Source organism: Oncorhynchus clarkii, chromosome 18 (genome assembly GCF_045791955.1).
Source record: "Oncorhynchus clarkii lewisi isolate Uvic-CL-2024 chromosome 18, UVic_Ocla_1.0, whole genome shotgun sequence".
Taxonomy (NCBI): Eukaryota; Metazoa; Chordata; class Actinopteri; order Salmoniformes; family Salmonidae; genus Oncorhynchus; species Oncorhynchus clarkii.
In genome coordinates, this window is record NC_092164.1 from 37,227,533 (window position 1) to 37,240,048 (window position 12,516).

Here is a 12,516-nt window from a genome sequence, read left to right on the forward strand (position 1 = left end):
CCACATTTGGTGGAGATTGGCTCATAAGGAGAGGGCCACATTTGGTGGAGATTGGCTCATAAGGAGAGGGCCACATTTGGTGGAGATTGGCTCATAAGGAGAGGGCCACATTTGAATGTTTCTAACAGAAGAACTCTAAAAATCATATGAATGACCATGGGGAAATGATCATACCCAAGGTGAGGACACAACAGTTCACCTGACACAAGACTGAATCCCAACATTACAGTAGATTATTTTTCTGCACACTAGAATTTATCTGTGCTTTTCGCAGGATTTGTCAAAAACGAAATCTGAAAACACTCTGGATACGTTCCGTAACACAATAAGAATATTCATCGAAATTCTGGAGTAGTTTCAAGATAAGAATATACAATTTACAAGGGTTTGAGTGAGAGGTCTAACTGGGTTGAGTTGGAATTTCAATGCACTTTTATGACTCAAGGAACTAGCTGTGCCATTTGAGGATCTGAAGCAAGCACACTTGTGTTTTTTTGTTTGTTTGGAACACACCCCTGCGTCCCCACCATCACACAATTACTGTTTATGACATCCAAAAACATTCAATAAAATAAATCACAATCTGGCTTATTAAACAGCTTATTCTATTGCCAACATTGTTAGGTAAGTTAAAATATGATCTTGCACTGTAATGCTTTCAAAAGGCACGTCAGACAGACAGATTTTAATTGTGGTGTACATAGAGTGAGAATTCCGTGGCTAATTGTCTTCATGATGCGACAAAACAGACTCATTCTGTCCAGGACAACCCAGGCTATAACACACGTCATCATTGTAACTGTGCCTCAAACACGCCGATCATAAACGTTGATACTGTAAATGGCATGAGTTTTCAAATATGGAAATGTGAAGTGCCCTCTTGGACCCGTGGGTGTGCGGTTTGCTTGTGTTTATTTGGATCCCCATGAGCTTTTGCTGAAGCTTCAGCTACTCTTCCCGGGGACGTGAGTATGACGTCAACATGGCATTTAATATAACGTCTCGTCTTTCAGAGCGCTTCCGCTTCCTCTCCATTTACAGCCGCCGTTCCCTCACTCCGACAACAACTGATGTGCAAGAGTAGCCCAATCGGAGGGAGGGATCCTTCTTGTCATTTAGAGCGGCTCCGGTCAAAACCCGTACAGAGCTGTGAAGCGGAGAACGTCATGTATAGTGTGTTGCTGTGCAGCCACTGCATTTCAATTTAGGCGCTTATAAATGACCATCTGTCTTTTTCAACCTGTATACTGACTGACAGGAGCTGTGAGTGGGAAGGGCTATGTATATTTAAAACCAAATACTTTGACTCGTAGTATTTTACTGGGCGACTTCCACTTTTGAATCATTTTCTATTTGTACTTTTACTCAAGTATGACAAGTGGGTACTTTTTCCACCGATGTACTGTAGTTAGCTCAGAGGTAGGAAGGGGAGAGAATATGCAGAGGTAGTTACTGATGAGTGGAATGACTGTTGGGTTATCTGATCTGTCCAACTATGCCCTCTGTGTGTCTGTCGCTCTCTCACCAGGCCATCAAGGCCGAGACAGACGGGCTGAGGGAGGAGCTGGAGTTTGTACGAACCCTTGGGGCTGACCTCATCTTCGCCTGCGGAGAAACAGAGAAGCCTGAGGTCAAGAAGACCATCGACGAGGTGAGAGGAGTACAGGATAGCGACCAACTTCAAGAACGTAATCATTAATGGACTCGGTGCATGATATTTTCTGTCTACATTTTCTGTTGGTCTTTTTATTGCAATGCAGTGTGTGTGCTTCATCTTTCCTCTCTTCTTCCTTCTCTCTATCCGTTTCTCAGATGAATGCCGCCTGGGAAGGCCTGAACCGGACGTGGCGAGAGAGGATGGAGAGGTTGGAGGAGGCCATGACGGCTTCTGTGCAGTACCAGGATGCATTGCAGGTCAGTGTCCCAGAATGCATCGCTGTTTCAGCTCAGTATGTCAGATAATTAAATAATCTGGTATTTATTGCACACTTGTTCTTTATGAAAGTAGATGCTTAGTGGAAATGTAAATCTGTCATGAAGTAGAGGAAGTGTCAGGACCTCGATCATCATTATAGTTTGTAGAAGTTAGATTGACTCGTGTGTGTGTGTGTGTGTGTGTGTGTGTGTGTGTGTGTGTGTGTGTGTGTGTGTGTGTGTGTGTGTGTGTGTGTGTTGCAGAGCATGTTTGACTACCTGGACAACGCAGTGATCAAGCTGTGTGACATGTCCACTGTGGGCACTGATCTGGGAACTGTCAAACAGCAGATCGAAGAGCTCAAGGTTTGAATCATAATCTATTGTTTTGTCATGTAGCTTTTAGACGGTGTACTTAAAATATTCCAGTATGTTTTTATCATCCTACAAATATTTATAATATGTATTGTTCTTAAAAACGGTTTTGACGACAAGATAACATTATCGGTAAGTCAAAAATACGCTCTTGGTTATAAAAAAAAAAAACGTAAACTATCACTTTAATGATAAACAAACAGCTAATGCAGGCCTGACTCCTCCTCCTGTGAGCAGCACTACAAGGTGGAGGTGTACCAGCAGCAGATAGACATGGAGAAGCTGTGCCACCAGGGGGAGCTGTTGCTCAAGAAGGTCTCGGACCAGACCGACAGAGACATGATCCAGGAGCCCCTCACGGAGCTCCGACACCTCTGGGACAACCTGGGGGACAAGATCACTCACAGACAGGTACACAAACTATGCATTGACCCGTTGCGTTCAGTGGCTCCCTAACTATTGTACAGGAGGGGCAGTAGCTACAGTAGCTCTGCTGCCCTCTCTAAAAGAACGTCTTCAGTCCTCTGGAACTCAAACTCATATTCAAATGAATTGGCGCTTCAGATATGTACAATAGATTACAGATTTCAACCTGACATGATTAATGAAGAAGCGCTGTTTTCCCCATTCTGTTTCCTACAGCATAAGTTGGAGGGTGCGCTCCTGGCACTCGGTCAGTTCCAGCATGCCTTGTCTGAGCTGCAGTCCTGGCTGAGTCACACCCACGCCACCCTGGACACACAGAGACCCGTCAACTCTGACCCCAAGGCCATCGAGATAGAACTGGCCAAGCACCACGTACGTCTACCCCTCTATAGCTTTCCCTTCCACACTCTTACCCAACACTCCTCTTCTTCTTTCATTTCCGGACTCTTTAACGGCCAGTTTCCCAAGACCCATAGGAAGCCAATCCTGGACTAAAAAGCACTTTCAATGGAGATTCTCCATCAGGAAAAGGGCTTTATTAGTCTAACTCGACCTCTCTCATCGCTCCTCAATCTCCCATCCATATCAGCCTCACTTCTGTTACTTTCCCTTATAGATTATGCATGGCAGCCATTTCGTGCCAGAATGCTTGGTTCACATCAATTATTGCATTGGAGAAGTGTAACCAACACTCCCTCCCTCGCTCTCTTTCAGGTGCTGAGGAACGACGTGCTGTCCCATCGGTCCACGGTGGAGACGGTGAACGCGGCGGGGGCCGAGCTGCTGGAGTCCAGTCCCGGGGATGAGGCCAACCACCTCCGCGGCCAGCTGGACCACCTCAACCGCGGCTGGGAGAACCTGCTACTCAAGACCCAGGACCGACAGAAACTACTGGAGGCCGCACTGCACCAGGTAGGAAGGATGCAGGAGGAGTGGGCTGGGACGAGTTTTACAGTAACTGAACTGTTTAACTGAACTGAACTAAGCGAAAAGAAAGAATGAAACCATTTCTATCCATTTTGTCTCAACCTTCCCTGTAATTATATTTATATATTACGGGTTTCCAACTTGTACAAATAAGATTATCAGGTTATCATCTCCCTAGAAAAATGTGTTCTTTCCCAGTTAAGGAACCGTTTAAATACTGTACTTAATCTTAGTTGAGCTAAAAACCATGGGGCAAGTGAATGAACGACACAGTAGCACTGCCATTTAACATTTAACTCATGACTTCCTCTCTTGTTCCCGCTCTCCTCTTCCCCTCCTTGTTCCTCGTTCCCCAGGCGGAGGGTTTCCATGGTGAGCTGGAGGAGTTCCTGCAGTGGTTGAGGAGGACAGAGAGCCAGCTGTCTGCAGCCAAACCCACAGGTGGCCTGCCTGAGACGGCCCGGGAGCAGCTGCAGCAGCACCTGGTAATACTGGGGATACATTTTAATGATACTGCAGCCTGCCAATTCATGCACTAGATATGATGTGATGGAGAAAACACATGCTAATGGGGATACACGTTATGACACTGCACCCTGGCCACACATACACTAGATATGATGTACAATACTCATTCACTGTCCAATCTACGATCTAATCTGTATATACGTTGTTTTTAACCATGTGTAATGGGTGTGTTAGGTTATGTATTCTGCATGTCTATGTAACAACGGTTGTTATTGGGCGGATCCTCAAAGTATCAAATTCCTTTGGAAACATCTGTGTGTCTTTCTCTATAGGAGCTCCAGACCCAGTTGGCCCAGCGCGCTGAGCAGTACAACCGGCTGCTGGACGCGGGAGAGTCCATGTTGCTTTCCCGCGGGGGGGAGGAGGGTGGCCCCGGAGCTGGTACGACCCAGACTCAACAGAACTTGGCCCTGCTGCAGAACAAGTGGGCCAGCCTGAACACCAAGATGGACGACCGCACGGTGAGAGAGGAACCTTCCGTTTAGATACGTGAAGAGCTATGAGGACGAGTTCCTTCTAATACTGATTTAAAAAACCCTGAACAAGACCAAAAGTCAAAACACCTTGGTTTTTACTTGTAGCCATAAAGAACCTTTTTATATATTTCCATTTTTCTCCAGAAGTTGCGGAATCTTCTCTCGAAGAGCTCCCTCAGAAAATGTCATTGTTGCGAAGCTTAGAGCGAATTTTTGCTCATTTGAGAAACAAGCACCTAACGCAAAGTGGTGAATGTTTCATTTGTATATATGTATATTTGAAGTGCTGCACTCGTGTTTTTACTGGGAAGGTTTTAGACTCAAACTAATACAATATACATTTACATTTTCACAGCTCGACTATAAAAAACACTGTTTTACATAGGAGCTGTGTGTATATGTTACCATCAAACCTTTCACTGACTATTCCCCCCCCCTAGGCGAAGCTGGACGAGGCGGTGTCGCTGGCCACAGGGTTCCAGTCCTCCCTCCAGGACACCATCAACTGGCTGACCCAGGCAGAGCAGACCCTCAACATGGCCCAGCCCCCCTCCCTCATCCTGGACACTGTCCTCTTTCAGATAGACGAACACAAGGTGGGCAGTTTAGGCACCGTGGAAGTGTAGAGATCCTATGTTATGCGTGATTTACATTAATTTCTATGGTAGGTGGGGTTATATCGGTGAGTGGTTACCATGGAATAGGATGGTATTTACTTGACTGTATTTTACATAAATATAAATGTAAGTTGACTTATCATATTCATCAGACATTTTGCAGACTTGATACATTTCCCTTCCTTTATGTTGGTATGTGGTGATCTGCATGTACAGCTGAAGTCATGTCACCCAGAACCAAATCAGCTAATCAATTTCATGTTAAGGCTGTCACGAGGGACGAATTCAACTGTAACACGCTCTCGGCCTCTCTCTGTTCCCCCCCAGGTGTTTGTGAATGAGGTGAACACCCACAGGGAGCAGGTGCTGGCCCTGGAGAAGGCAGGTTCTCAGCTGCGTTTCGCCAGTATAAAGCAGGATGTGGTTCTGATCAAGAACCTGCTGCTGAGTGTACAGGCCCGCTGGGACAAGCTGGTGCAGAGGTCCCTGGACCGTGGCAGACACCTCGACGAGGCCCGCAAGAGGGCCAAGCAGGTACTGACCCCAGGGTGGTCCTTTTTACGGCATTCACCCTAACCAGTATGCAGCACCTGAATGGATGATATATGGCAGCCATTTTGTACCAGAATGCACACATCCGTTAGAGATGATCAACCAGTTTCTCTTGACCTCCCTCTAGTTCCATGAGGCGTGGAGGAAACTGTCTGACTGGCTGGAGGAGGCTGAGAGCCGGCTCGACTCAGAGCTGGAGATCTCCAACGAACCAGACAAGATCAGAGTACAACTGACCAAACACAAGGTGCAGTAGGAGTCTCACTTTCAAGCTCACTGCGTGGGTCTTGCATGGAAATAATCGGGATCTGAGTGATACTCACACACAACATATGATGAGGCTGCCTAATCTAGGTCCTCTTACCTGTACGACATGGTATCCTTAACTAAATACCCCTCTCTCTCCTCCCGGCCGAAGGAGTTTCAGAAGGCTCTGGGCTCGAAGCAGCCGGTGTATGACACCACAGTGAGGTCTGGTAAGGCCATGAGGGACAAGGCCACGCTGCCCGAAGACACCCAGAAACTAGACCACCTACTGGGGGAGGTCAGGGACAAGTGGGACACCGTTTGTGGGAAGAGTGTGGAGAGGTGAGGGGAAAACTCCACGCCTAATGCTTTATTACAATGACTATATGGGACTGTTCTCCAACTCCAGTCCTGGAGAGTGACTGACTGTGCAGGTTTCTGTTCCAGTCCAGCACTAAGTAACGCACCCGATTCAGCTAATTCTGGTCCTGATTGAACCCCATGATTATTGACTGATTATTTGAAACAAGCGTGTTGAAGCAGGTCTGGAACAAAACCTTGCAAACCCAGTAGCTCTCCAGGCCGCTGCCAAAATAGAATACTGGATCATAAAGGCAAAGTTCGTATAATGACAGCTACTTTTTCCTTCTCCGGCTCTCATCCAGGCAACACAAGCTGGAGGAGGCCCTGCTGTTCTCAGGTCAGTTTGCTGAGGCCCTGCAGGCCCTGGTGGACTGGCTGTACCGTGTAGAACCCCAGTTGGCTGAAGACCTGCCAGTCCATGGAGACCTGGACCTGGTCTCCAACCTCATGGACTCACACAAGGTATTAATTTATGTAACAGCAAATGTTAGATCATCGGTTACGTAAAAAAAAATAAAAAAATCCACAAAAAAGTCTATGCTTACATTGGCCCAGCGCCTCATTGCCCATTTTTAAATGTGAATTCTTATTTATCGAACATGAAGAGAATTTTTTTTTTTTACCCATTGCTCTATGTTTAGGTGAACACTATTTCCATGTTGTTTGACCTCTGTTTGGTTTTGTCTCCTCAGGCCTTCCAGAAGGAGTTGGGGAAGAGGACCACTAGTGTCCACGCCCTGAAGCGCTCAGCCAGAGAACTGATGGAGACGGGCCGCGACGACACCGCCTGGGTCAAAGTTCAACTGCAAGAGCTCAGCAACCGCTGGGACACAGTCTGTGCCCTGTCCGTCACCAAGCAGACCCGTCTTCAGCAGGCCCTCAAACAGGTCAGTTGGGAAGAAGAAGCCATGGGGTTGTGTCATTTCTGTTTTTTTATGTATTAATACAATACTTACATGTTACAAGACTTAGAATTGAATGATCATTTAATGTAAAGATACCGATCATTTCAGTCCGTCGTCTTTTCTTTCTTTAATGCGATCTGTGAAAGCGCAGTATAGCGCAATAAAACGGAAAACCTTTTTTCTCTATCCTTCTAATGATCCCTCCCTCTGTCATCCCTCTCTCTCAGGCGGAGGAGTTCCGCACGGCGGTGCGGCTGCTGCTGGAGTGGCTGTCGGAGGCGGAGCAGACGCTGCGTTTCCGCGGCGTGCTGCCCGAGGAGGCGGAGACTCTGCAGGCGCTGCTCCACACCCACCGGAACTTCATGGCCACGGTCGAGGAGAAGAGGACAGACGTGAACCGGGCAGCGGGCCAGGGCGAGGCCATCCTCACCGCGTGCCAGGCCGACTGCATCACCACCATCAAACACTGGATAACCATTATCCGCGCCCGCTTCGAAGAGGTAGGTTGGCTGGAGAGGGTAACGGGAGAGGGTAACGGTAGAGGGATGTATAGAGAGATAAGATGGGGGGGTACAGATTTAAAGTCCAGTTGGGCCATTTCAAGTGTTTCACCCATTAATTGGTGCATTTTGCTTCTATAGGTCCTCACATGGGCCAAACAGCACGAGCAGCGTCTGGAGACGGCTCTGACAGAGCTACTCAACAACGCCACGCTGTTGGAGGAGCTGTTGTCATGGCTGCAGTGGGCAGAGACCACCCTAGTCCAGCGTGACGGAGAGACCCTTCCACAGGACATCCCTCAGCTCAAAACACTCATCACAGAACACCAGGTGAGAGGAGTCTACTTTTCTCAAACCCTCATTGGCTAAAAGTCACTATTCTAATTGTTTTCACTCTTTCCGATTGGCTGTGTCTAATGCCAATCCATTGTTCCCAGGTGTTTATGGAGGAGATGACCCGGAAGCAGCCTGACGTGGACAAAGTGACCAAGACTTACAAGAGGAAACCAGCAGAGCCCCCTAGCAGCCTAGCTGAGAGGAGAGGAGCTCGTACGTTACCTTATTTTACCTCACAGAGATGCATTTATAATATGTTATATTGACTGCATATGTACCTAGAAATGCATAATCAAAGATACAGTGGGTGCCTATTCCCCCAAAACATTCACAGTCCATCCTTGACTGACTTTCACTGAAGGAGAAAAACAGTAAAAGTCGCCAAAATATGATCGAACGTTCCATCATCAACATTCAAACTCATATAATGCAGATTAACCGTGACACCTCTCCCTACAGGTAAAAACCAGCAGCAACAACCGCATCAACAGGCGGCGATGCAGGTCGCCGGGGGCAACCCCCGTCTGACCCAGCTCTGCTCAAGGTGGCAGCAGGTGTGGCTGCTTGCCCTCGACCGCCAGCGGAAGCTCAACGACGCCCTCGACAGGCTTGAAGAGGTACTGTATTGTAACAATCGATCTCCCCTATTAGAGCGGTAGAGGGCTTGGAGACCCGGGTTTGAGACCTGCATCACTGTCACGTTCGCTACATTGGTTTCAAAAGTGGAATGTCTGTACGTTTGCAGGGTGTTTTTTTCCCCTCCTATATAGTGTCTTGTCAAAACAGACACAGTATTTCCTTAAAGGATATTGATCTTCCTCATTTGTCTCACATTTATGTTCATTGTCTTTGTCCCCAGCTGAAAGAGTTTGCCAGCTTTGACTTTGACGTGTGGAGGAAGAAGTACATGCGCTGGATGAACCACAAGAAGTCCCGCGTCATGGACTTCTTCAGGCGCATCGACAAGGACCAGGACGGAAAGATCACTCGCCAGGAGTTCATCGACGGCATCCTGGCCTCAAGTATGTTCTTCAGAGCTGGCTATACATTGTTAGCTCTGTTCTTTGCTCATAGCCTGCTCCAACTTAAACGCTAGTCAAGGCCTATATCTTGGTCATACAGAAAGTCCTATATCTTGGTGATTAGTCCTATATCTTGGCCATACAGTAAGTCCTATATCTTGGTGATTAGTCCTATATCTTGGTCATACAGAAAGTCCTATATCCTGGTGATTAGTCCTATATCTTGGTCATACAGAAAGTCCTATATCCTGGTGATTAGTCCTATATCTTGGTCATACAGAAAGTCCTATATCCTGGTGATTAGTCCTATATCTTGGTCATACAGAAAGTCCTATATCTTGGTGATTAGTCCCATATCTTTTCCTGACTGTTGGTTGTGTTGTGCAGAGTTCCCCACCAGCAGGTTGGAGATGACGGCGGTGGCAGACATCTTTGATCAGGACGGAGACGGTTACATCGACTACTACGAGTTTGTGGCGGCGCTGCACCCCAACAAGGACGCCTACCGGCCCACCACCGACGCTGACAAGATAGAAGACGAGGTGAGGAAGACACACACACACAGATATACCCATCTATCATAAACCACACACACACACAAACACTTATTCTGAATTACAAAGCTGGACCTTTGACTTACCGAGTCCAATAGCTCATGAATTGGAGGTTAATGGCGCTAGCTTAGTGACTTTCCCTCTCTCTCTTTTCTCACTCTGTGCAGGTGACCAGACAGGTGGCACAGTGTAAATGTGCCAAGCGGTTCCAGGTGGAGCAGATAGGAGAGAACAAGTACAGAGTAAGTCCTCCTCAGCCAGTGACTGTGTACACTTATCAACAGTTAATATACACATGATTATATATTCTGTCTGCGTACTATGACTTAGTATTAGGTATGAGATATTGTATTTTTAAATACAGATGGGCCAGAGCAATTACAAGGTGAGTTACACCTGAGTCTACAGTGCCGTGGACGTAAACAACAATAATCATAAAAGCTTTTTCTGCTTGGACAGCTTCTACTTAGCTAAATACAGTTTTCAGATCCTACTTGACGGAGTGAGTCTTGGTAATGTTAAGAATAATGTGCTTTTTTTTTTTTTAAGTTTGCAGTCATGGTGGGTCTAGGACTGAATCTAAAATGACACCCTATTCCCTATATAGTGCACAACTTTTGACCATAGTGCACTACCTTTTGAACAGGGCCCTGGACAAAAGTAGAGCTCTATATAGAAGAGAATAGGTTGTCATTTCAGACACACCCTAGTGTTTTTTTTTAGCTGATGCTGGCTGTGTGTCACTACTTCTTTGAGCACCAATAACTGCTGTTGTTGAACTAACGAATGACATCACTCCATTCCTCACGCATTTAAATGTTAGCCAATAGCAGTAGCACTCAGCTGTATCCATGGAAATGCCGGCTTTGTAAGCGAGCTTCTCTAAGCTTTGCCATATACTCATATAAGGTGGTCGCATATTATTGACAATTACGAAGAAATCCGCGGGCCAAAAAAAGAGCGTCTCAAAGGCCGCATCTGGCCCGCGGACTGTATGTTGTGCACCCCGAAGCGCTTCAACGTGTCGTGTCTCTGTAGACATATCTCTAATCACAGCACTATGGGATTGATATGCTGTGTGTGCTTCCCACCAACAAACTAATATAACACTAAATATAACTTTTAAACCATAACATTTATCACAGCTCCAGGATCAGCAACTACTACCATCGCAGTTTTTTGTTGTTGTGACCTCCCGTGTCTGGCGAAAGACGCTGGACTATAAACTAACTGCACCGAGCTTGGGTCACGTGACACCACACCTCTCTGTCTGTCTGACTCTCTTCTTGTGTGTGTCCGGCTTCACCCTTCACTGACGGATCCATCCCGCTGTGCATTGTAAAAAAAAAAAGTCTTACGTAGAACGTAGAGTGAGCTACAGTTTAATTTCTCTTTCCAAATGAGGTCTTATCCAATGCCAGGTTTAGTCTGAAGTATTTTTTTGCCTGTACAATGTTATTTCATTCTTTCTCTTTCTCTTTGTTTATTCCTCCTCCACGTCTGCTGGATTTATTGTAGTTCTTCCTTGGAAACCAGGTAAAGTTGACTCCGGTGTTTGGTCCTTTTGAAATCTGCTTCCTGGATCTCCACCAATGCAGTGGCCTCAATTCTACCGCCACAAAAACTGTTGCCACGGTGACATTGCATTTCGTGTTTGACCGGAAATGACATAACGCCATCAAATATAGCACCACACTGTTGGTGCGAATTATGGAAGTGGGTTTCATAGGCCATTGAGGTTGTTCTCTTGGTGTGATTTTGCAGATTTGAAAGACTTATTTTGAGAATGACAATTTGGCAAACTGGAATGGGTTATAATGATAAGGGTTATAATGGGAACCAGGGGTTACCCTATCCAATTTGCTTTGGACTGGGGCAAATTGAAAAATCATGCTGTTCTGAGAGTAATTCAAAATGAACATTGGGTCCCTTATCTATTTGTGCTGTCTTGCCAACTCTATGGTCATTGTCTCAATAATCAAACATTACCAAAGAGTTGACAAGACAGCACAAACAGACACAGGCTAATCAAAGATAGCTCTGACTTGGTATTGCTTCATAGGAGCAAAACTCTCTGAAAGTGTAAATGTCCTTCTGCATGAAACAAAGCTGACTAAGGTAGAATTAAATCTTTTAGAGATTACTATGGGAAGTGATCTTTTGTTTTAGATTGTTGGGTAAGCTGGGCTTTTGACAAATATGTGATTTTAGTAGTATCATCAGTGCATGGGTGTTGTAGTATAATTTGCATGGAGTGACGTATACTTTTGCTCTGATTGGTATGGGCTGCTGTGTGGCTTTTGGATTCAAAATAAATCTCATGTCAATAATCGTTGCACTTGGTTGCACTCACTGAATTCCTCTCTGTTTCTCCTCTCCGTTGCGGTGTTAGTTTGGAGACTCGCAGCAGTTGCGGTTGGTGCGTATCCTGCGCAGTACGGTCATGGTGCGGGTCGGAGGGGGCTGGATGGCCCTGGACGAGTTCCTGGTCAAGAACGATCCCTGCAGAGGTGAGTGGGGTTTATTCATGCACAGCCACACATGCATGCATGCATGCATGCATACATACATACATATAGAAGTTTACGTACTCTTAGGTTGGAGTCATTAAAATACATATAGAAGTTTACGTACTCTTAGGTTGGAGTCATTAAAACTCGTTTTTCAACCACTCCACACATCAGTTAGGACATCTACTTTGTGCATGACACAAGTCATTTTTCTAACAATTGTTTACAGACAGATTATTTCGCTTATAATTCACTGTATCACAAT

The 12,516-nt window shown here is 46.0% G+C and overlaps 1 protein-coding gene across 3 annotated transcripts in view; it reads left to right on the forward strand.

Annotated features, from left to right (window-relative positions):
* LOC139373416 (microtubule-actin cross-linking factor 1, isoforms 1/2/3/4/5-like) overlaps nt 1–12,516 on the forward strand; it is a 283,532-nt gene that overhangs the window by 260,456 nt on the left and 10,560 nt on the right. The window contains exons 75-99 of one of the 3 annotated variants that reach the window (XM_071113888.1): nt 1,529–1,651; nt 1,813–1,914; nt 2,179–2,280; nt 2,410–2,421; nt 2,527–2,700; nt 2,932–3,087; nt 3,430–3,627; nt 3,999–4,127; nt 4,443–4,631; nt 5,087–5,242; nt 5,591–5,797; nt 5,943–6,062; nt 6,234–6,403; nt 6,727–6,886; nt 7,117–7,311; nt 7,557–7,829; nt 7,971–8,159; nt 8,267–8,378; nt 8,625–8,782; nt 9,025–9,187; nt 9,575–9,729; nt 9,909–9,983; nt 10,106–10,126; nt 11,260–11,277; nt 12,134–12,251. In XM_071113888.1, coding sequence (XP_070969989.1) covers nt 1,529–1,651; nt 1,813–1,914; nt 2,179–2,280; nt 2,410–2,421; nt 2,527–2,700; nt 2,932–3,087; nt 3,430–3,627; nt 3,999–4,127; nt 4,443–4,631; nt 5,087–5,242; nt 5,591–5,797; nt 5,943–6,062; nt 6,234–6,403; nt 6,727–6,886; nt 7,117–7,311; nt 7,557–7,829; nt 7,971–8,159; nt 8,267–8,378; nt 8,625–8,782; nt 9,025–9,187; nt 9,575–9,729; nt 9,909–9,983; nt 10,106–10,126; nt 11,260–11,277; nt 12,134–12,251 — 3,475 coding nt within the window. The remainder of the gene's footprint in view (nt 1–1,528; nt 1,652–1,812; nt 1,915–2,178; nt 2,281–2,409; nt 2,422–2,526; nt 2,701–2,931; nt 3,088–3,429; nt 3,628–3,998; nt 4,128–4,442; nt 4,632–5,086; nt 5,243–5,590; nt 5,798–5,942; nt 6,063–6,233; nt 6,404–6,726; nt 6,887–7,116; nt 7,312–7,556; nt 7,830–7,970; nt 8,160–8,266; nt 8,379–8,624; nt 8,783–9,024; nt 9,188–9,574; nt 9,730–9,908; nt 9,984–10,105; nt 10,127–11,259; nt 11,278–12,133; nt 12,252–12,516) is intronic. The other 2 variants (XM_071113886.1, XM_071113887.1) reach the window with 2 other exon arrangements.